Source organism: Oncorhynchus masou, chromosome 23 (assembly GCF_036934945.1).
Source record: "Oncorhynchus masou masou isolate Uvic2021 chromosome 23, UVic_Omas_1.1, whole genome shotgun sequence".
Taxonomy (NCBI): Eukaryota; Metazoa; Chordata; class Actinopteri; order Salmoniformes; family Salmonidae; genus Oncorhynchus; species Oncorhynchus masou.
The window spans coordinates 9,415,317-9,440,408 of NC_088234.1; the positions used below are offsets into that span (position 1 = coordinate 9,415,317).

Consider the following 25,092-nt stretch of genomic DNA (forward strand, 5'->3'; position numbering starts at 1 on the left):
AGTCAGGTAAATAATACTGTCCTGTAGATTGTTTTAAATTTCATCTGAAGGACCCACCACACAGATAACCGGTAGAGTAAGGCTAAATGTAATTGTATTCAACATTCTGGCTCGTAAGGAAACTTTCATTTTGCAGTGCCTCGTTTCAGACTGTATACCAATAATCAAAATCTGATTTCTATGAGTGGACCGCAGTAGGTTCTCTTCAAAATACAGATACCACAACTGTCATATAGCTACCTACTTACCCATAGCTAAGATATGTCTCGAAACAGACTTTCTCAATTCATATTTCCTCAATTCCTTGCATCTCCTCTACTCAACACTTTCTCAAAACCCATTTAAAAAAAATGTCAGAGGGGAAGGAACTTGGACCAACTTCTACAAAGGAGAGAGGAAAAACATGATAGCTATTGACTCGTCTCTCAGCAGAGGCCATTGTAATAGATCTATAGCCATCTCAAGTCTAGGCTACACGAATCAGCCTGCTATGCGTCATTCTCTTTAAGACTATACAAGGGAGTATCTTTTAATATCTTTCAGTTTATTCAGCATGAATGTACAAAAATAAAAAATCTGCCTAAGAAATGAAAGCAACACCATTTTGAAACTCGATCCATACCAATAAACCTGACGATATGTGTTTTACAAATGGGGAAAATAAAAAAAACCATTCACAGAATTCTCAAAATTGTCATTCAAAAAAAGAGCAACTGTCAAATAATTAAGCTTCAAAATGTTGATTTCATACATTGTGACATCATGAGACCGGCCACAAGTGTCCAGATAAGCACCAGATTCCCCAACATCCTATTTATTGAATATAGTTTCTCAGCCCATATCGATATAGCGTTGAAAAGGCCAATATCGGCTGATTAAAAAAAAAATCAGTCTAATTAGAATGCGAGTACCTGAGACAGAACTTGGGTAGCTTTAAAAAAAACAATAATTGGAACGTAGGAAAAAAAAAAAAAAATATTTATTTCTATGACTGTTTTTTTTTAGTCTACAACCTGCTTTCCAGTCCGATTGAGTTATGGAATTCAATTGGCAATTGAGCAGAAACAGACTGGCAACCCGGCTTCAAATTATGCTTCAGTTCCACTATGGTTAATGACCATCTAAAGTTTAAAATATTAAATATAATAAGCAGCTTGTACACACCTTTAGGCTGACCAAAATAATAAAATAAAAACACTGCACTTGTAGTGCAAAAGGGTTCAGTCAAACCATAAATCCTCACTTTATAAACCCCAGGGTTGTATTCAATAGGAACCAAACTGTCCAAAATAGAACTACCTTAATTTGTCCAATAAGGAACCCTCTTTCTATTGCAGTTTTGCTACAGTGTGCACTGATGAACACGACCCAGGCGGCTTGAGTTCCAAAACGGCAACCCATTCCCTACATAGGGCTCTGGTCAAAAGCAGTGCACTACAGAAATAGATATTTCCTGCAAAGTATACATGTTTTAATGTATCAATAACATCAGTCTGACCATTCCCTCATCACCCTGAGAGACATTTGAAAACAAACGACTAGCACTTCCTGTTTCTAATGACGTGAAAACATCAGACTTTGAAGATCTGTGAGATTTTTCTAATACACCCATAGGGGCTGTGTGTGGGGCCAGAGCCCTGGTCCAAAGTAGTGCACTGTATAGGGAATAGAGTGCCATTTAGGATTCCACTCATGTGGTTTATGTTGTGTTCATAACCAAGTGGGAAGTAAATAGCACGTGAATAAATCCAACTGGTTTGAACTTTGATTGGCTAATGGCAAACAAGCTGCGTCAACCACAAAACTATAAGTACTGTTATCATGGTCACAAACTAATTATAGCTGTAAAAAAACAAAAAACATGAATAGATAGCTTTTTATAAAATCATGTTAAGCTATTGCATTTAGCTGCTGAAACTGTGGTTATTGGGGTCATTTCCTTACTTAAGGGAGGTCAGAATGTGGGAGAAGTCAGAGCTCAGGGATAATATACAAGTGTCCCACCAGTAATGACCTTTTGGAGAGGCATTCAAGTGGATTATTCCCAGTTGTACGTGGTAAATTCACAATTGGTTATGAACACAGCATTAGTTCTGGTCCAGCAGTTCAGCGACAGTCAGGGTCGTCAGGTCGGAATAGAAGTTCCCCTCGTTGTCGCCCCCTCCAAATACCAGCAGGGTTTTGGGGGTACGATCGGAGTTTCGTTCTTTGCCGTCATCCTTGAATGAAAGGTTTTGATTGGCTAGCGCCATGGTGATGATGGAATGTCCAGCTCTGGGCACGGAGAGCTGTGGGTGAACCAGTTCAGTCCAGGTGTTGGTGTCTGCAACACACACACAGTGTTTAGAGCCTGGTTCTGGAGGAGTGTTAGAGGCGAAAAGCAGGGTGTGTGTGTGTGTGTGTGTGTGTGTCTGACCTGTGTTGAAGGTAAAGGTGTCATTGAGGGCCTGGTTTCCGTTGTATCCCCCGTGGACCACAAACGTAGAGTCAGAGAGTAGCACACAACCATGCCAGCTGTAACACACACATCCATGTAACGTGTCCTGCTCTGTTACAACTTTCATAGTGAGGAGCAGCATTATCCAAAAGCAGAAAACATTCATGAAGATAAGACAAAGCATTGTATCGATTACAGGTTCTGCCTCATATAATAAGAGAGCGATTCAATGGCACTTCCTGGGTTAAAAGGTTCAATTTACATTAAAGGATGGATAAAAGATGGCTGTCTGAATTATGAGACGAATCGAGTCTTTAAACGGTTTCTGTAACCTACATTCTTGTGTATTAGTTAGTCCTTTAGTCCTACCTGCGAGGAGAGGGAGGTGATCCATTGGTCTGAACAGACGAAAACTCCATCAGTCCTGAAAACAATTCCATTCACTTAAGTCAGGATCGTCCATTCAGCAACACTTGCCACTGTTTTCCAGGGAGTGTTGGGATCCATAAATCAATAAAGATACAGTGACTAAAACTAAATAAACAGTGACTAATAATTAAATAAACAAAGACAATCTCACTTAGAATGTTAGTCCTCCAATGCCTTCCCTTTAATAACTAACCGGCCAATTGTATCGCAGACCATCAGACAAGCTGGAGGACCATGAAGAGTAAACTCAACGGCAGTTCGGGAGGAGGTCTCACCACACACAGACCTACTGGACAAACAAGCCTGTGTCTCTTACCCAGGTCAAGCATGTACATGTCGTTGAAGCAGAGTGGAGTGTCCCAGCCTCCGAACACATAGATCTTCCCCTGGATAACGCAGGCAGAGTGACTGGAGAGAGAGACACAGAGAGAGAGAGAGAGACACACAGAGAGAGAGACACACAGAGAGAGAGAGACACACAGAGAGAGAGAGACACACAGAGAGAGACAGAGACAGAGACAGAGAGAGAGGTCATCCCATGTCCACTACTACTATTATTATTGCTGTTGGTCCCACCATTTATTTATATATAAATATATATTTTTCCGATATGTATACTTTGACAGTGTAAGTAATAATGAACTTGCCATGTTAATGTGAGAGAGTTAGAGATAGAGAGAAAAGGGAGCGAAGGAGGCAAGAGGGAGAGAAAATGAGGGAATCGAAGGAGAAATCAGACAGCCCCCCAAAAGACTGATCTGGTAATCCTCTGATCTGTACTATAGAAGTTATTTGTACAGCTAATCTGCGCTTTAACTTGCTAAAAATCAACCCAGGTATTAGCTGCCAGTCTGTTTGTGCCATCGTACCTACTTCCTATTGTCATGTTTGGTTTGACAATAGGCAATGGATTTTGACAAGAGACCAAACAGATCTGACCCAGGCTACCCATGTGGATGTGAACTAAGAGTTAGATAGAGGAGCGCCCTTTCTAACTAATGGTCTGAAGCGTTTTCGGGTTTGGATCCGTCCATCTCACCCTGAGCGGGGGGCGGGCTTGTCGCCTGTGACGATGGGCTGGTACCAAATGGAGAGATGTGGGTCGAAGATGTAGAGGGAGTCACTGCAGCCGTCGGGTTCAGGGTGAGGGAGAGGGAACACCCCTCCCAGGACAAATAGTTCACCCCGAAACATGCTGCAGCTGTGATAGGCTAATGGAGGTACTTTTCCCTGGGCCTGGAGAGGAGAGGGAGAAGGGGGGGTGGAGAGAAGGAGGGGAGGGTAGAAAGATCATGTTATTACATTCGCAGAGATGCAAGCTTACACCTATCCAGTCCCGGATCATTAGGTGTATGTGTCCAGTCTCACCTCCACTGTGCTCCACTTCCAGCTCTGTGTATCTAGGATGTGAACGTCGTTGAACCACTTTTTGTTCTTAGAACCCCCGAACACAAAGATTCTTTTGGAATCAGGGTCGTAGGTCGCAGTATGGCCAATCCGGGCCTCGGGGGTGGGGCCTTCTGCCAGCGTCTCCGCGGGAACCCATGACATGTCCTCTGAAGGGTCGACAAAAGGAGGAAGTGAGGGTGTCAAGTGAACCAATTAAAAATGAAGATCCAAAGTACAAGAAAAACACAGCTAGCTAAAGTGCCTTCAGAAAGTAATCACACCCCCTGACATTTTTTCACATTTTGTTGTGTTACGACGTGGGATTAAAATGGATTTAATTGTATTTTTTTTGTCAACAACCTACACAAAATTCTCTTGTCAGTGAAAGAAATTCAAACATCTAAAAAAAAATACAATGATTAATAAAACACAAATAGCTCTTGAATAGATAAGTATTCAACCACCCAGGTCAAAACACGTTAGAATCATCTTTGACAGCGATTACACCTGTGAATGTTTTTAGGGAGAGCGTTGCTCAATATTTGTTATTCATTTATTTATATTTAAACTTAAAAATAGCTGTATAATAATGATCAACAACCCACTTGACAGCATTTTAAGTTTTGCTATAGAATTAAGCTGATTTAATTCAAAACTGTAACTAGTCCACTCTGGAACATTCAATGTGATCTTGGTAAGCAGCTCCAGTGTATATTTGGCCTTGTGTTTTAGGTTAGTGTTCTGCTGTAAGGTGAATGTCTCCCAGCATCTGTTGGAAAGCAGACAGAACCAGGTTTTCCTCTAGGATTTTGCCTGTGCTGAACACTATTCAGTTTCTTCTTATCCTAAAAAATGACCGATGCCGATGACAAGCATTCCAATAACATGATGCAGCCACCACCAAGCTTGAAAATATGAAGTGGTACTCAATGATGTGTTGTGTTGGATTTTCCCAGAAGATAATGCTTTGCATTCTGGACAATAAGTAAGTTTCTTTGCCACATTTTTTGGCAATATTACCTTAGTGCCTTATTGCAAACAGGATGTATGTTTACGAATACAGGCTTGTGTACAGGCTTCCTCCTGTTCACCCTGTCATTTAGGTTAGTATTGTGTAGTAACTACAAGGTCGTTGATCCATCCTCAGTGTTTAATGGCTGTGATAGGAGAAAACTAACTGTTTAACAGTCACCATTGGCCTCATGGTGAAATCCCTGAGTGGTTTCCTTCCTCTCCGGCAACTGAGTTAGGAAGGACGCCTGTATCTTTGTAGTGACTGGGTGTATTGATACACCATCCAAAGTGTAATTAATAAATTCTTTGTTATTGGTATCGACTGGGGGCTATATACACCCACCATCCATTATGGCTCTGTTATTGGTATCGACAGGGGGCTATATACACCCACCATCCATTACGGCTCTGTTATTGGTATTGAGGTGAGGATATATAGTTGAATTCGGAAGTTTACATAAACTAGTTTTATTGACTCCAACCTAAGTGTTTCAACCACTCCACAAATTTCTTGTTAACAAACTATAGTTCTGGCAAGTCGGTTAGGACATCTACTTTGTGTTTGACACAAGTAATTTTCCCAACAATTGTTTACAGACAGATTATTTCACTTATAATTAATTCACTGTATCACAATTCCAGTGGGTCAGACGTTTACATACACTAAGTTGACTGTGCCTTTAAACAGCTTGGAAAATTCCAGACAGTGATGTCATGGCTTTAGAAGCTTCTGATTGACTCAAATGATGTCAATTAGCCTATTGGAGGTGTACCTGTGGATGTATTTCAAGGCCTACCTTCAAACTCAGTGCCTCTGAATGACATCAAGGGAAAATCAAAAGAAATCAGCCAAGACCAAAATATTGTAGACCTCCAAAAGTCTGGTTCATCCTTAGGAGCAATTTCCAAACGCCTGAAGGTACCACGTTCATCTGTACAAATAATAGTACGCAAGTATAAACACCACGGGACCACGCAGCCGTCATACCGCTCAGGAAGGAGACGCGTTCTGTCTCCTAGAGATTAACATTTTTTGGTTCGAAAAGTGCAAATCAATCCCAGAACAGCAAAAGACCTTGTGAAGATGCTGGAGGAAACAGGTACAAAAGTATCTATATCCACAGTGAAACGAGTCCTATATCGACATAACCTGAAAGGCCGCTCAGCAAGGAAGAAGCCACTGCTCCAAAACCGCCATAAAAAAGCCAGACTACGGTTTGCAACTGAACATGGGGACAAAGATCGTACTTTTTGGAGAAATGTCCTCTGGTGTGATGAAACAAAAATAGAACTGTTTGGCCATAATGACCATTGTTATGTTTGGAGGGAAAAGGGTGAGGCTTGCAAGCCAAAGATCACCATCCCAACCATGAAGCACAGGGGTGGCAGCATCATGTTGTGGGGGTGCTTTGCTGCAGGGGGGACTGGTGCACTTCACAAAATAGATGGCATCATGAGGATGGAAAGCAATGTGGGTAAATTGAAACAACATCTCAAGACATCATTGGACGCAAATGGGTCTTCCAAATGGACAATGACCCCAAGCATACTTCCAAAGTTGTGGCAAAATGGCATTAAGGACAACAAAGTCAAAGTATTAGAGTGGCCATCACAAAGCCCTGACCTCAATCCTATAGATAATTTGTGGTCAGAACTGAAAAAGCGTGTGCGAGCAAAGAGGCCTACAAACCTGACTCAGGTACACCAGCTCTGTCAGGAGGAATAGGCCAAAATTCACCCAACTTATTGTGGGAAGCTTGTGGAAGGCTACCCGAAACGCTTGACCCAAGTTAGACAATTTAAAGGCAATGCTTCCAAATCCTAATTGAGTGTATGTAAACTTCTGACTAACTGGGAATGTGATGAAAGAAATAAAAGCTTAAAGAAATCACTCTCGACTATTATTCTGACATTTCACAATCTCAAAATAAAGTGGTGATCCTAACAGACTTAAGACAGGGAATTTTTACTAGGATTAAATGTCAGGAATTGTGAAAAACTGAGTTTAAATGTATTTGGCTAATGTGTATGTTAACTTCAACTGTATAACCCTGTCTTAAGGTAAACTCACCAGTGCACAGCTTCCACATGGGGTCCTTGCAGAACTGCATCCTGGATCCCTGCCCTCCAATCAGAATGGCTGTCTGGGGGTCGATAGGGCACAGGCTCTGACCCCAGCGACCCGACGGGTTGACCAATGGGGCTGCATTGATGAGGAGGCACCGGGGTCAATACACTGGTTGGCAGTCTATACACACACACGTTAACTCACACACACACGTTAACTCACCAGTCTGTGTAGTGGGTGTCTTGGCCGGTCTACCCTTGCCCCTCTGTGGAGGAGTGTTCTGAGGGGTGAGAGCCGCACCTTCCTGACCCTCACTCTGGAGGAACAGTCTGGTCTGATCTCCTCTGCTCTGACCTCTGACCTTTCTGAGGGGGGTTGACTTCTCTGAAAATGACGACACCACTTCGATGGGACACGTGTTCTCCTTCCCTCTGTTCTCTTCGTCGTCGTCTTCCCCCGTTTGTCCCCTCTTTCTCTTCCCCTCCCTAACAGGGGGAGGGGCCACAGCGCTCTGGAATAGAAGAGGGAGAGAGGAAAGAGGGAGAGAGGAAAGAGGGAGAGAGGAAAGAGGGAGAGAGGAAAGAGGGAGAGAGGAAAGAGGGAGAGAGGAAAGAGGGAGAGAGGAAAGAGGGAGAGAGGAAAGAGGGAGAGAGGAAAGAGGGAGAGAGGAAAGAGGGAGAGAGGAAAGAGGGAGAGAGGAAAGAGGGAGAGAGGAAAGAGGGAGAGAGGGGGAGGAAATAGGGGGAGGAGAAAGGACAGAATGGAAGAAGTTAAAACTGCGACTCAGTAATGACGTTGCCACAAGCAGGGCGAACTGCAGAAACTTTGGACGTGAGCCCGATATTGCAGTCTACTTCGTGCAACGCCGACTCTACCTTTGAGTGACATAAATTTAATAGAACGAGGTTCTAAAGTAACAATGGGCTCATCTCTTTTGAATTTCAAGATGGCGTCCTCTCCTTTCCCCAACATTTACTGGTGTGGAAGAACTTCCCTAGAGCTGTGTTGAACTGCTCCCCGAAGGGCTGCCCATTGTAGTTATTAAACTCTCGCACACTATACACCATCAAACCTTTAAATTCGTGGACTCGGGTGTTTTAGCGCCAGGGAAACAACTACAATGTGTACCCTTTAAGAAACACTTTCCCTAGGATTGTGACGAGCCAGGCGTGTGGATCTCACCTCTGGGGTGTACTCCTTCATGGACAGGGCGAGGTCAAGGTCCAGCATATCCCCCTTGGCCTGTAGAATAAACAGTCAAGTCCATCGTTGTTTAGATCGTCTCAAATGTAATACATAGTTGTGTATATCTGCACGCTTTAGTTTAGAGAAGCACCCCTGCCCAGTCATGTGAAATCTATAGATTAGGGCCAAATGAAATTATTTCAAATCGACCGATTTCCCGCTATGAACTGTAACTCTAAAATATTTTAAATTGTTGTGTTTATATCTTTGTTCATTATATAGGAATTGCTAAGTCATTTTTAGATTGAAGTCGCTAAAAGCCACAGTAATCCTGACGAAAAGCAGACGTTTGATGTTTCACTAACACTTTGGAATGTTTATTCAATTCGTTCAGCTGAAATTGTTACTCTGGCAACACGTTCGCCGCAAACAGAAGCCTTGTTGAACTCGCTTCCGGTGTCCTCCTTCCAAGCTGACAGTCAACAACTGCCTCTGTCCCATTTATCCATCCATCCACTCACCAGGTGTCCTCCTTCCAAGCTGACAGTCAACAACTCCCTCTGTCCATCCACTCACCAGGTGTCCTCCTTCCAAGCTGACAGTCAACAACTCCATCCATCCATCCATCCACTCACCAGGTGTCCTCCTTCCAAGCTGACAGTCAACAACTCCCTCTGTCCATCCATCCATCCATCCATCCACCAGGTGTCCTCCTTCCAAGCTGACAGTCAACAACTCCCTCTGTCCATCCATCCATCCATCCACCAGGTGTCCTCCTTCCAAGCTGACAGTCAACAACTCCCTCTGTCCATCCATCCATCCACTCACCAGGTGTCCTCCTTCCAAGCTGACAGTCAACAACTCCCTCTGTCCATCCATCCATCCACTCACCAGGTGTCCTCCTTCCAAGCTGACAGTCAACAACTCCCTCTGTCCATCCATCCATCCATCCACTCACCAGGTGTCCTCCTTCCAAGCTGACAGTCAACAACTCCCTCTGTCCATCCATCCATCCACTCACCAGGTGTCCTCCTTCCAAGCTGACAGTCAACAACTCCCTCTGTCCATCCATCCATCCATCCATCCATCCACTCACCAGGTGTCCTCCTTCCAAGCTGACAGTCAACAACTCCCTCTGTCCCATTTATCCATCCATCCACTCACCAGGTGTCCTCCTTCCAAGCTGACAATCAACGACTCCCTCTGTCCCATTTATCCATCCATCCATCCACTCACCAGGTGTCCTCCTTCCAAGCTGACAGTCAACGACTCCCTCTGTCCCATTTATCCATCCATCCATCCATCCACTCACCAGGTGTCCTCCTTCCAAGCTGACAGTTAACATCACTCCCTCAGTCCAGCTCTCCTCTTCCCACTGCTCCCATGTTAAACACCTGAACCAGGAACAAGATAATGTGACAATCACACTACAACACTTTACATCCCACTATTACCTTATAAGACAGTGGTTCTCAATACTGGACCTGGAGATACAAAAGATGCACATTTTAGTTTTTTTCCCTTCGGGTCCCCAGGACCAGGATGGACAAATACTGGTCTAGGAGACATGCAAAATAAACTTTAACTTTGGACAAGTCAGTCAGTGTGTGTGCTTTCTTGTGGGACATTCCAAAAATATCCTTCCCATGTAATTGTCTACATCATAGCTCGCTGGGCCACGTTCAGTAAGCAAATGTTGCGGAACGTTTTCAGATAGCAATGTCACGAATAGAATGATTTCTTGTGCTACATGTCAGGGAGGCATTTTTTGTTCTTTATGACATTTCCTCGACGTTGTGTTTTTCTGAACGTGTCCTGGCCCTGGAAATATAGGAACGTACCTATTATACGGTGTCAGTTTTCCTATGGTGATTGGAACTCTGTCGGCGTCGTCGAGTTCTGCGTTGACGCAGACCCTGTCTCCCCATCGCCCCCTGGAAAACAGCACCACCTGCTGGGAACTCGGTGGTACTGCAACGGAAAACTGGGCTGACCCGTTTGCACTGTAAAGGAGAGTTAAATATGAACTACTTAACGCTACCCATTACTTAACTAGCTAGCTGGTGCAAAAACACTTACACTTGAGCTACTTTATATCATGCATTTTCCTACATGTTGACAAGGCTTCCTGTGTTGGGGGTAACCATACCAGAATCTAGCGTTGACTGCTGCACCATGCGTGATTATGGAAGTTTGTGATAGCATAGCTAGCTAAATGCATTTATAAAAACATGCAACTCACACATTAGTGATCGATTAACAAACACAAATCATTTGAAAAGGCGATACATTTACGATATCATCTAGTATCGAATAAGATACATAAAACTCTCGTTACACGGTTGGCTAGCTAACGTTAGATAATTTACCATAGGAGCTTTAGGGGCGCATCATTCACTCCCAAAACAACGTAGACCCCAAAATCATCCATTTGCGTTATCCTTCTCCTCCCGAAGCAAGCTTGATATTTGGAGATAGAAATAAACTCAAACCATGAAGCTAATTTGATTAATTCTCAAAAGTAGTGGGGATACTAATCAAATATCTCCCTGTCTAACTTCTCATCTCCCGCCACCGTAGAGCATAAAATACAAAACCCGCGCCACTTCTCGAAGTTTGACACCTTCCGTGTAAGCCAATCAGACGGCTGGGTTCAGCAGCGTCGGATGAAGACATGGTCTCCGGCCACTGAGGCATTCCATAGGCGGGATATTCAGATTCCGGTGTTCAAGAATATTGAACGGTCTCCAAATTAAAGAACTGTTCTGAATTTCAAGTTCTGCTCTTGAAACTGTAAATGTTATGGTTGGTTGAGTTGTATCTTTAAGTCTATAAATTATATTCAGTTAGTAAATTGAAGAATAAGACTTTGTTCTTTAACGAACTTTCATAGTTAAAAAAAATACAACAAATAAGTAGACTCTAAAGTGTAATTTTATGATCGGATTTCCTCTCTCCACTTTTTGGAAGTGCGTCTCACAGAGACATCTGAAACCAAAATCGTATAATTTTGTAATAATGATATATAATAATGAGTAGCTATTTGGGCTCCCGAGTGGCGCAGTGGTCTAAGGCATTGCATCTCAGTGTAAGAGGTCTCACTACAGTCCCTGGATTGAATCCAGGCTGTATCACATCCGGCTGTGATTGGGAGTCCCATAGGGCGGAGCACAATTGGCCCAGTGTCCTCTGGGTTTGGCCGGGGTAGGCCATCATTGTAAATAAGAATTTGTTCTTATCTGACTTGCCTAGTTAAATACATTTTTAAAAAAATAGTTATTTAGTATGTAAGGTGAGTTGAAGATCACTGACAGCAGTCTTCTGTCGTGTTGCCCTAAGCTATATAGCCCGGGCTGCCTGTGAGGGCAGTTTGCGCCAGGTGAAAAACGATTGCATGCGTTTTGGAACCAGGCTGCCTTCCTGGCAAGAGCGACGGCGAAGTCGGCTCAAAAAAAAGTAACATAGAAAGTAATATAGAAAATAGATGCGGCAACTGTCTGCTTACAGTGCATTTCCATGTAACTATCTTGTGTCGATAAAAAAACAGCTGGATGTAATGACGTCACATCAACAACAAAACAAACCTGTAGCAAGGTTTCCAATCAATTTGAGACAGTTTTCATGCGAATATATATACAAAATCTGTATGAGATAATATGCGCATTTTCCCACCAGAGATGTTTGCATCAAACTGATTTATAGTCTGTCACAGTGTACGCGTCATAATACCCATAAAACGTAGCGGTAAAAACACGGAAATGGCTGTAAATAGTTTTTTCGACATTTTTCACCTCGTAAATTGTACAAACACTTCAAATAAAATATGTGTTTGGTGTAGCCTTACAATGGTGTAACGTTTTGATAACCGTGTAATTCTCTATCGGACAATGTGAGTTTTATCAATATATTCGCCCCAATTAACTCTCAAAATGTGAAATGCTAATTACTAACAGAGAAGACCTCAGCAAGAGCACAAATTCCTGCAGAAAGCTCCTGCGCATCATCTCAAGTCGAACCACTGCGAATTATAATAGATGTTATACCCCTTGATCTTCAATAATAGGACTTGGAAATATGGACGTATAGATTAGCCATTGTTTTACCTGAGCATAACCCCAAAACTAAGGATTTATTAGCCAGCCCTACTCTGTTGTTTATGATTTTGTTGTCATGGAGGACTGATTGGAAAAGTTGAAAAATGAGTTGAAAAATAAATGCTGGACTCATGGAATGGCATGTTTTGAGCACTACTGAAAAGTGCTATGTACATGTTTATTTTTTTATTTCACCTTTATTTAACCAGGTAGGCTAGTTACATTTACATTTAAGTCATTTAGCAGACGCTCTTATCCAGAGCGACTTACAAATTGGTGAATTCACCTTCTGACATCCAGTGGAAAAGCCACTTTACAATAGTGCATCTAGATCATTTAAGGGGGGGGGGGGTGAGAAGGATTACTTTATCCTATCCTAGGTATTTCTTGAAGAGGTGGGGTTTCAGGTGTCTCCGGAAGGTGGTGGTTGACTCCGCTGTCCTGGCGTCGTGAGGGAGTTTGTTCCACCATTGGGGGGCCAGAGCAGCGAACAGTTTTGACTGGGCTGAGCGGGAACTGTACTTCCTCAGTGGTAGGGAGGCGAGCAGGCCAGAGGTGGATGAACGCAGTGCCCTTGTTTGGGTGTAGGGCCTGATCAGAGCCTGGAGGTACTGCGGTGCCGTTCCCCTCACAGCTCCGTAGGCAAGCACCATGGTCTTGTAGCGGATGCGAGCTTCAACTGGAAGCCAGTGGAGAGAGCGGAGGAGCGGGGTGACGTGAGAGAACTTGGGAAGGTTGAACACCAGACGGGCTGCGGCGTTCTGGATGAGTTGTAGGGGTTTAATGGCACAGGCAGGGAGCCCAGCCAACAGCGAGTTGCAGTAATCCAGACGGGAGATGACAAGTGCCTGGATTAGGACCTGCGCCGCTTCCTGTGTGAGGCAGGGTCGTACTCTGCGGATGTTGTAGAGCATGAACCTACAGGAACGGGCCACCGCCATAGTTGAGAACAAGTTCTCATTTACAACTGCGACCTGGCCAAGATAAAGCATAGCAGTGTGAACAGACAACAACACAGAGTTACACATGGAATAAACAATTAACAAGTAGAAAAAAAGAAAGAAATAGAGTCTATATACATTGTGTGCAAAAGGCATGAGGAGGTAGGCGAATAATTACAATTTTGCAGATTAACACTGGAGTGATAAATGATCAGATGGTCATATACAGGTAGAGATACTGGTGTGCAAAAGAGCAGAAAAGTAAATAAATAAAATGTGAAAAATGAATGCCATGTGATGCATTTTCTATAGGCCTATTGTTTACCTTTTTGTAGTGGACACTTTAATATCTTGATAATATGCAGCTGTTTAAAGGGCAAATCCACAGATGAAACAATAACAAAGAGGTTGCCCTGCCTCTGTTTTGGTAAAAAGTGGAAAGATGGGCCTGGAGAAATGTAACCACTCTCAGATTAATAGACAGAGCTATGGATGCAAGGACTGACCATCCATGATATTCAAATTGTTTTATGAGGCTATACATTGTTTGTTTACATTTACAATGTTTAAAAACATTGGAGTAAAACATGTTTATATTTTGGATTCTTATGGAGTGTGACAGTAGAACTAAGCTCATGAGGCATTTATAAGATATATTCTTCAAGAATCAATGTATATGCAGTACCAGTCAGAAGCTTGGACACACCTACTCATTACAGGGTTTCTCTTTATTTTTACTATTTTCTACATTGTAAAATAATAGTCAAGACATCAAAACTATAAAATAACACATATGGAATCATGTAATTGTAACGGATGTGAAACAGCTAGCTTAGTTAGCGGTGCGCGCTAAATAGCGTTTCAATCAGTGACGTCACTTGCTCTGAGACCTTGAATTAGTAGTTCCCCTTGCTCTGCAAGAGCCACGGCTTTTGTGGAGCGATGGGTAACGATGCTTCGTGGGTGACTGTTGTTGAAGTGTGCAGAGTCCCTGGTTTGCGCCCGGGTATGGGGCGAAGGGACGGTCTAAAATTATTCTGTTACATAATAACCCAAAAAGTGTTAAACAAATCAAAATATATTTTTGACTCTTCAAAGTAGCCACCCTTTGCCGTGATGACTGCTTTGCACACTCTTGGCATTCTCTCAACCAGTTTCGCCTGGAATGCTTTTCCAACAGGCATCTGCATTGTTTTCTGTTTGGGGTTTTAGGCTGGGTTTCTGTATAGCACTTTATGACATCGTCTGATGTATCAAGGGCTTTATAAATACATGTGATTAATTGAAGGACTTCCCACATAGGCTGAGCACTTGTTGGCTGCTTTTCCTTCACCCTGCAATCCAACTCATCCAGTTTGGGTGATTGTGGAGGCCAGGTTATCTGATTCAGCACTCCATCACTCTCCTTCTTGATCAAATAACCCTTACACAGCCTTGAGGTGTGTTTTGGGTCATTGTCCTGTTGAAAAACAAATTATAGTCCCACTAAGCGCAAACCAGATGGGATGGCATATCACTGCAGAATGCTGTGGTAGCCATGCTGGTTAAGTGTGTCTTGAATTCTAAATAAATTAGACAGTGTCATTAGCAAAGCACCATCATACCTCCTCCATGCTTCACGTTGGGAACCACACATGCGGAGATCATCATTCACAGAGGCACAGTGGTTGGAACCAAAAATCTCAAATTTTGACTCAACAGACCTCAGGACAGATTTCCACCAGTCTAATGTCCATTGATCATGTGTCTTGGCTCAAGCAAGTCTTCTAATCTTGTCCTTTAGTAGTGGTTTCTTTGAGGCAATTTGACCATGAAGGCCTGATTCACACAGCCTCCTCTGAACAGTTGATGTTGAGATGTGTCTGCTATTTGAACGCTGATGCAATTTATTTGGGCTGCAATTTCTAAGGCTGGTAACTCTAATGAACTTATCCTCTACAGCAGAGGTAACTCTGGGTCTTCCTTTCCTGTGGCGGTCCTCATGAGAGCCAGTTTCATCATAGCGCTGGATGGTTTTTGCGACTGCATTTGAAGAAACTTTCAAAGTTGTTGAAATATTCCATATTGACTGACCTTCATGTCTTAAAGTAATGATGGACTGGCATTACTCTTTGCTTATTTGAACTGTTCTTGCCATAATATGGACTTAGTCTTTTACCAAATAGGGCTACCGTCTGTACACCACCCCTGCACCACTGATTGGCTCAAACACATTAAGGAAATAAATTCCACAAATTCACTTTTAACAAGGCACAACTGTTAATTGAAATGCATTCTAGGGGACCACCTCATGAAGCTGGTTGAGAGAATGCCAAGAGTGTGAAGAGCCCGGATCTCAATCCCATTCAGCACGTCGTACCTGTTGGATCAGAGGGTGAGGGCTAGGGCCATTCCCCCAAGAAATGTCCGGGAACGTGCAGGTGCCTTGGTGGAAGAGTGGGGTAACATCTCACAGCAATAACTGGCAAATCTGGTGCAGTCAATGAGGAGGAGATGCACTGCAGTACTTAATGCAGCTGGTGGCCACACCAGAGACTGACTGTTACTTTTCATTTGGACCCCCCCCTTTGTTCAGGGACACATTATTCCATTTCTTTTAGTCACATGTCTGTGGAACTTCTTCAGTTTATGTCGGTTGTTGAATCTTATGTTCATACAAATATTTACACATGTTAATGACATTTGCATTGCTACTAAGTTAACCTCCAATTGGTCCCCGCTATTCCACCTGCTAAAAGCCCCCTCATCCCGATGCCCGGCAGACTGTCCCCATGTGCAGTTGTAAACCGTAGTCTGGCTTTTTTGTTGAGGTTTTGGAGCAGTGGCTTCTTCCTTGCTTATCGGCCTTTTAGGTTATGTCGATATAGGACTCGTTTTACTGTGGATATAGATACTTTTGTACCTGTTTCCTCCAGCATCTTCACAAGGTCTTTCGCTTTTGTTCTGGGATTGATTTGCACTTTTCGCACCAAAGTACGTTCATCTCTGGGAGACAGAACTTGTCTCCTTCTTGAGCGGTATGACAACTGCGTGGTCCCATGGTGTTTAGGTACCTTCAGGTGTTTAGAAATTGCTCCGAAGGATGAACCAGACTTGTGGGGGTCTCACATTTTTTTTCTGAGGTCTTGGCTGATTTATTTTTTGATTTTCCCATGATGTGAAGCAAAGGTAGGCCTTGAAATACATCCACAAGTACACTTCCAATTGACTCAAATGATATCAATTAGCCTATCAGAAGCTGCTAAATTCATGACATCATTTTCTGGAATTTTCCAAGTTGTATAAAGGCACAGTCAACTTAATGTATGTAAACTTCTGACCCACTGGAATTGTGATACAGTGAAATAATCGGTCTGGAAACAATTGTTGGAAAAATTACTTGTGTCAAACACAAAGTAGATGTCCTAACCGACTTGCCAAAACTATAGTTTGTTAACATGAAATGTTTGGAGTGGTTGAAAAACAAGTTTAATTGACTCCAACCTAAGTGTATGTAAACTTATGACTTCAACTGTATTCAACCCCCTGAGTCAATACATGTTAGAATCCCATTTGGCAGTGATTACAGCTGTGAGTCTTTCTGGGTAAATCTCTAAGAGTCATTACAGCTGTGAGTCTTTCTGGGTAAACCTCTAAGAGTCATTACAGCTGTGAGTCTTTCTGGGTAAATCTCTAAGAGTGATTACAGCTGTGAGTCTTTCTGGGTAAATCTCTAAGAGTCATTACAGCTGTGAGTCTTTCTGGGTAAATCTCTAAGAGTGATTACAGCTGTGAGTCTTTCTGGGTAAATCTCTAAGAGTCATTACAGCTGTGAGTCTTTCTGGGTAAACCTCTAAGAGTCATTACAGCTGTGAGTCTTTCTGGGTAAATCTCTAAGAGTGATTACAGCTGTGAGTCTTTCTGGGTAAACCTCTAAGAGTCATTACAGCTGTGAGTCTGTCTGGGTAAATCTCTAAGAGTCATTACAGCTGTGAGTCTTTCTGGGTAAATCTCTAAGAGTCATTACAGCTGTGAGTCTTTCTGGGTAAGTCTCTAAGTGTCATTACAGCTGTGAGTCTTTCTGGGTAAGTCTCTAAGAGTCATTACAGCGGTGAGTCTTTCTGGGTAAATCTCTAAGAGTGATTACAGCTGTGAATCTTTCTGGGTAAATCTCTAAGAGTCATTACAGCTGTGAGTCTTTCTGGGTAAATCTCTAAGAGTCATTACAGCTGTGAGTCTTTCTGGGTAAATCTCTAAGAGTCATTACAGCTGTGACTCTTTCTGGGTAAGTCTCTGTGAGATTTGCACACCTGGATTGTACAATATTGGCTCATTATTCTTTTTAAAATTCTTCAAGCTCTGTCTAGTTGGTTGTTGATCATCGCTCGAGAGCCATTTTCAAGTGTTGCCATAGAGTTTCAAACCAATTTAAGTCAAATATGTAACTCGGCCACTCGGGAACATTCAATATTGTCTTGGTAAGCAACTCCAGTGTATATTTGGCCTTGTGTTTTAGGTTAGGTTTTAGGTGTCTGTTGGAAGGCAGAATGAACCAGGTTTCCTCTGGTACTCAGTGATGTGTTGTGTTCGATTTACCCCAAAGATAATGCTTTGTATTCAGGACAAAAAAGTATGTTTCTTTTGCAACATTTTTTAAAAGTATTACTTTAGTGCCTTGTTGCAAACAGGATGCATGTTTTGGAATATTTTTGTTCTGCAAAGGCTTTCATCTTTTCACTCAGTCATTGTGGGGCTTGCACAGCAAGAGACCCAATCTTAGATATTCAACATACTACTTATTATTCTTTAGCTCGCTGCAGCTACACCGTTTAAGCTAGAAACGCTGTTCGAACTTCAAAACCTGCCGAAGTGGTCTCACTCGAGTTGCTTGTATACAACTTTTTGAAATCTGTTATAATGTTTTACGTTTTACATTTGTTTGTTTGTCCGTCCGCTTTTATGGCATTTCTTCTACATTCCAAGGCTCCCCATTGTGACATCATCACTCCCAACAGTGAAAACATGCAACTTTTGACACAAATCCGCTAATTATTCCACTTTGCAACTACTTAGACAAACAGTTCAAGCATTCGTCTACTTCTTGGCATTTGGGGGAAAAGTTACAGCAAGTTTAAGTAACTGCGTCAACAACATTTTCTGTAACATTTTTGCAAACAATGTCTGTTTTGTCCACTACCCCCAACATGTTAGACAAACCGTTAGAGCTTATGGAGTATTAGGCTACTTCTCTGCTATTCGTATTTGTTACGATCTTATGATACAGCGGTTTGAGTAACTGCGTTACCACATCTTCCAACTTTTCCCAAACAACTGTTGTTGTACTTCTCTGCTTGTCAAACCCGAAAATGGATTAGAAATGTTGTGTATCAATCTGTAACTAGAGCCGTTTTAGTAACCCATCACCTGTTCTCTTCTAGCAACGGCTTGAATTATGAGGAGAGTGACCACAACAGCACAAATATTGACGACAACAACTGAACCACACAACTACTGACCAAAACAACTGACCACAACCACACAACAACTGACCGCAACCACACAACTGCTTACCACATCTAGGGATGCACCGATATCCGATATTTTCCTTGCCAAAAAACTCAATACCATTTTTTTTTTAAATAGCAGCCTTTTAAACATTCTGGTACAGTTAAATAGTTGAAACACTTACACACACACACTGACCAAAAAAGTTATTTTGTTGTCATTCATTGTATGTACATTTACATACGTAACAGTAAAACATAATCAAAACCTATTTCTTTCACTTACTTGCTGTGCTGTTTCGTTCATTTGTTCAATAGTTTCTTTCTCAACCGGCATTTCATCAAATGAAATTGTATTGGTCACATACACATGGTGAGCAGATGTTATTGGTCACATACACATGGTGAGCAGATGTTATTGGTCACATACACATGGTGAGCAGATGTTATTGGTCACATACACATGGTGAGCAGATGTTATTGGTCACATACACATGGTTAGCAGATGTTATTGGTCACATACACATGGTGAGCAGATGTTATTGGTCACATACACATGGTGAGCAGATGTTATTGGTCACATACACATGGTGAAAAGATGTTATTGGTCACATACAAATGGTGAGCAGATGTTATTGGTCACATACACATGGTGAGCAGATGTTATTGGTCACATACACATGGTGAAAAGATGTTATTGGTCACATACACATGGTGAGCAGATGTTAATGGTCGCATACACATGGTGAGCAGATGTTATTGGTCACATACACATGGTGAGCAGATGTTATTGATCACATACACATGGTGAGCAGATGTTATTGGTCACATACACATGGTGAGCAGATGTTATTGGTCATATACACATGGTGAGCAGATGTTATTGGTCACATACACATGGTGAGCAGATGTTAATGCAAGTGTAGCAAAATTATTGGCCTTCTAGTTCCGTCAGTGCAGTAATAACCAACAAGTAATCTAACCTAACAATTTCACAACAGCTATCTTATACACACAAGTGACATCGGGTGTTGTAGGTGTCTTAGAGGGCAGGTAGTTTGCCCCCGGTGATGAGTTGTGCAGACCGTACTACCCTCTGGAGTGCCTTGCGGTTGTGGGCGGAGCAGTTGCCGTACCAGATGGACCACAACTACTGAACCACATAACTACTGACCACAACTTCTGATCAAATCTACTGACTATTGATGGGAATTTTAAATTATTTCACTATTTGAATAATACAAAGTACAACTTTTTGAACTTCTTTCACTATTGCAAAAATAATACATAGTTACCATCTAGTGTAGATGTAGTATTGTGGAGTAACTAATGTTGTTGATCCAGGCTCAGTTTTCTCCTATCACAGCCATTTTAACTATGTAACTGGTTTAAAATCATGCGGTTTCCTTTCTCTCCGGCAGCCGAGTTAGAAAGGATGCCTGTGTAACCGATGTGAAACGGCTAGCTAGTTAGCTGTGGTGCGCGCTAATAGCGTTTCAATCGGTGACGTCACTCGCTCTGAGACCTTGAAGTAGTTGTTCCCCTTGCTCTGTAAGGGCTGCGGCTTTTGTGGCGCGATGGGTAACGATGCTTCATGGGTGACTGTTGTTGATGTGTGCAGAGGGTCCCTGGTTCGAGCTCGGATTGGGCGAGAGGATGGAAGTTACACTGTTACACCTGTATCTTTGTAGTGACTGGGTGTGTTGATACACCATCCGAAGTGTAATGAATAACTTCACCATGCTCAAAGGGATATTCAATGTCTGCTTTTTTTTTTTTTTTTGACCTATCTACCAATAGGTGCCCTTCTTTGCGAGGCATTGGAAAACCTCCCTGGTCTTTGTTGTTGAATCTGTGCTTGAAATTCACTGCTCGACTGAGGGACCTTACAATTATCTGTATGTGTGGGATACAGAAGTCATTCAAAAATCATGTTAATCACCATTATTGCGCACAGAGTCCTCTGGAGAGTAGGCTATGTGAGCTGAAGGAGGACATAGATGCTTTTCTCTGTGATTGCCGTCACAAGAAATCCAACACATCTAGTGAAAATATATTGATGAGGTCAGTTCCTACCTGATTATGTTTTTATTTTTTTTGTGACATCTTCAATCAGTTGAATGGACTTCATTTGGGACCTCAAGCGAGGGATAAAACAGTCATTTCCCTACACTGCTCAACTATATTCAGCCATCATCAGTACAGACCACTCCCGTGAGTTTTTAGATAAACTGAAAGCAACGAGAGGAGTGTAAACCCTAATCCCCTACACCGTCTCTCACATCTCCTGTCTACTTCAAAGCCTCTCCTAATTAGCATCAAGTGTGGCCATTCTAACCAAATGGTGCTTAGATGGCCTGCTGGAGACATGGGCATGGCAGGGTTCCGATGGAGACTGCGGATGACTAAGCTCAGTCAAGGAACTGCGTCAAACTCTCTTATTTCCTCAAGCAAACGGTGTAAATGAACTGAAAATTATATGGTTATAGTGTTGAGGTGTGTGTGTGATAGGATTTAGTATTTAGAATGTGAATGATATATGACCCTCACCAATTAACAGGCATTACCCTCACCAATTAACAGGCTGTATCATCACTAATTAATTGGCATTACCCTCACTAATGAACAGGCATTACCCTCACCAATTAACAGGCATTACCCTCACTAATTAACAGGCTGTATTATCACTAATTAATGGGTATTACCCTCACTAATGAACAGGTATTACCCTCACCAATTAACAGGCATTATCATCACTAATTAACAGGCATTATCATCACTAATTAACAGGCATTACCTTCAGTAATTAAAAGGCATTACCAGTGTTGTAGTACTGTTATGAGAGTACACACAATACCAGTGTTGTAGTACTGTTATGAGAGTATACACAATACCAGTGTTGTAGTACTGTTATGAGAGTACACACAATACCAGTGTTGTAGTACTGTTATGAGAGTATACACAATACCAGTGTTGTAGTACTGTTATGAGAGTATACACAATACCAGTGTTGTAGTACTGTTATGAGAGTACACACAATATCAGTGTTGTAGTACTGTTATGAGAGTATACACAATACCAGTGTTGTAGTACTGTTATGAGAGTACACACAATATCAGTGTTGTAGTACTGTTATGAGAGTACACACAATACCAGTGTTATAGTACTGTTATGAGAGTATACACAATACCAGTGTTGTAGTACTGTTATGAGAGTACACACAATATCAGTGTTGTAGTACTGTTATGAGAGTACACACAATACCAGTGTTGTAGTACTGTTATGAGAGTACACACAATACCAGTGCATACACAATACCAGTGTTGTAGTACTGTTATGAGAGTACACACAATACCAGTGTTGTAGTGCTGTTATGAGAGTACACACAATACCAGTGTTGTAGTACTGTTATGAGAGTACACACAATACCAGTGCATACACAATACCAGTGTTGTAGTACTGTTATGAGAGTACACACAATACCAGTGTTGTAGTACTGTTATGAGAGTACACACAATACCAGTGTTGTAGTACTGTTATGAGAGTACACACAATACCAGTGTTGTTGTACTGTTATGAGAGTATACACAATACCACTGTTGTAGTACTGTTATGAGAGTACACACAATACCAGTGCATACACAATACCAGTGTTGTAGTACTGTTATGAGAGTACACACAATACCAGTGTTGTAGTAATGTTATGAGAGTACACACAATACCAGTGTCAGCCCAGTCAAAACTGTTCGCTGCTCTGGCCCCCCAATGGTGGAACAAATTCCCTCACGACGCCAGGACAGCGGAGTCAATCACCACCTTCCGGAGACACCTGAAACCCCACCTCTTCAAGGAATACCTAGGATAGGATAAGTAATCCTTCTCAACCCCCCCCCCCCCCTTAAATGATTTAGATGCACTATTGTAAAGTGGCTGTTCCACTGGATGTCAGAAGGTGAATTCACCAATTTGTAAGTCGCTCTGGATAAGAGCGTCTGCTAAATGACGTAAATGTAATGTAAATGTTGTAGTACTGTTATGAGAGTACACACAATACCAGTGTTGTTGTACTGTTATGAGAGTATACACAATACCAGTGTTGTAGTGCTGGATTGTGGTCTCAAGACCACGTATTGAGTGACTCGTTTTTGACTCGGTCTCGGACAATGCGGTTTCGTAATTTCTTCCCGAGACCAGCTGAGTAGAAAACTCATAATCATCGACCCCCCCCCCCCCGTGTTCAGTCAACACTTCAGTCCGACCACTAGATGGCGGTGTGGGACCACTACATTGTGCAATATAGTACAGTCTCCGTCAACCCAGTCCTCGTCCTGCAGCTACAGAGGAGCTTTCGAAGTGAACTCTCCACTCTACATTGTCTGAATATCAGCAGAGAGAGAGGGAGAAAGAGGGAAGAGTGTCATTCAGTCATTCATAATTACACGACCTCACACATCTCTTCTTGTTTAGTGCATTTCTATCCTCCTCTCATCCCCCTTCTTTCTTCTCCCACTCATCCTCTCTAAATCTCTCTTTCTCTTCCTCTTGTGACAAAACAAGCAAGTATAGTGTAGAGAACAATTGTACCATCTAAACCGCTGTGAAATATATTTTTCATAACCAAACATATTGTATATTCAGCTGTTTGAAGATGGTGTACTAAAACTATGTTAAAGACAACAACAAAAAACTACTTAAAAACTTAATAAAAATTAGCAGTAAATTAGCATTTACTTATCTAATACTTCCTTTGGGAACAGAACACCTGTAGGGTGTCCGAAATGGCGCCCTATTTCCGATGTAGTGCACTACTTTGATGAGGACCCATAATGCTCTGGTTGAAAAGTAGTGCACTATTTTTGATCAGGACCCATAATGCTCTGGTTGAAATGTTGTGCACTATTTTTGATCAGGACCCATAATGCTCTGGTTGAAATGTTGTGCACTATTTTTGATCAGGACCCATAATGCTCTGGTTGAAATGTTGTGCACTATTTTTGATCAGGACCCATAATGCGCTGGTTGAAAAGTAGTGCACTATATTAGGATTAGGGTGCCGTTTGGGACAGTACCCTCCATTTGGGACAGTACCCTCCGTTTGGGACAGTACCCTCCGTTTGGGACAGTACCCTCCGTTCGGGACAGTACCCTCCATTTGGAACAGTACCCTCCGTTTGGGACTGTACCCTCCGTTCGGGACAGTACCCTGTTGTAGAGAGATGGAAAGGGGTAAAGAGGGAGTAAGACAGAAACAATATATCTTCAGGAAAGAGTTGCTTGTACACTATTGTCCTGTTTCACCGCATGCAAAAGTAGGTATTCTGTACGTGTGTGAAATGGAAATGTGTTTTTTTGCATATCTCAACTCCCTCTGAGAGTCGGGTCACAGCCAGGGACTAGGCATTATTGACGGGGACCCTGGAGAAATTAGGGTTAAGTGCCTTGCTCAAGAGCACATTGGTATATTTTTCCCATTGTCGGCTCGGGGATTCAAACTAGCAACCTTTCTGTTACTGGCCCAAGTCTCTACCTGTCGCCCTACCTGTCATCCTACCTGCTATCCTTCCATCTGTCCAATACTTTTTCTCATACATTTTGACCGAATGCTGCTCAATCATGATATCATTTGAATATGTTCTGCCTGTGGATATGGACCCCACATCACCGGATGTGCTGCCTTGTCCCGGAACTGCTGTTTTCAGCTCTCTCTCTACCACACCTGCTGTCCAGACCTCTGAATGGTTGGCTATGAAAAGCCAACTGACATTTACTCCTGAGGTGCTGACCTGTTGCACCCTCTACAACCACTGGGATTATTATTATTTGACCCTGCTGGTCATCTATGAACATTTGAACATCTTGGCCATGTTCTGTTATAATCTCCACCCTGTCAGGATTTGGCCAGGGTTGTTCCGGGTTTTGGTCAGTAGATGCCCCCATTGTGCTTTTTGTCCCTATGTTTTTCCCTTGATCCCCATTATTATTTGCACCTGTGTCTCGTTTCCCCTGATTGTATTTAAACCCTTTGTTTCCCTCAGTTCTGTGCTCTGTGTTT

General features: G+C 42.4%; 1 protein-coding gene across 2 annotated transcripts; it reads right to left on the reverse strand.

Annotated features, from left to right (window-relative positions):
• Positions 1–523: 523 nt before the first annotated feature.
• On the reverse strand, positions 524–11,116 carry krcp (kelch repeat-containing protein). 2 transcript variants are annotated; one of them, XM_064931073.1, is made up of 12 exons: positions 10,892–11,116; positions 10,364–10,525; positions 9,835–9,916; positions 8,520–8,579; positions 7,560–7,848; positions 7,341–7,472; positions 4,235–4,422; positions 3,906–4,102; positions 3,183–3,274; positions 2,807–2,861; positions 2,417–2,514; positions 524–2,323 (listed from the first exon to the last, which is right to left on the reverse strand). In XM_064931073.1, the coding sequence occupies exons 1-12, from the start codon at positions 10,951–10,953 to the stop codon at positions 2,088–2,090; spliced, it is 1,653 nt and encodes a 550-aa protein (XP_064787145.1). In that variant the 5' UTR covers positions 10,954–11,116; the 3' UTR covers positions 524–2,087. The 2 variants fall into 2 exon arrangements, with proteins under 2 accessions (XP_064787145.1, XP_064787146.1); XM_064931074.1 differs by lacking the exon at positions 8,520–8,579.
• Between the last annotated feature and the right edge of the window lie 13,976 nt (positions 11,117–25,092).

What these genes read in the sequence shown, in the direction of transcription:
- krcp (XM_064931073.1), bottom strand. Translation starts at nt 10,953, where the DNA reads ATGGATGATTTTGGGGTCTACGTTGTTTTGGGAGTGAATGATGCGCCC. An exon ending in GACACCCACTACACAGACTG is followed by an intron (nt 7,473 to 7,559) that starts GTGAGTTAACGT and finishes TCATCAATGCAG; the next exon opens with CCCCATTGGTCAACCCGTCG. An exon ending in AAGCCCGCCCCCCGCTCAGG is followed by an intron (nt 3,275 to 3,905) that starts GTGAGATGGACG and finishes CTCTCTCTCCAG; the next exon opens with TCACTCTGCCTGCGTTATCC.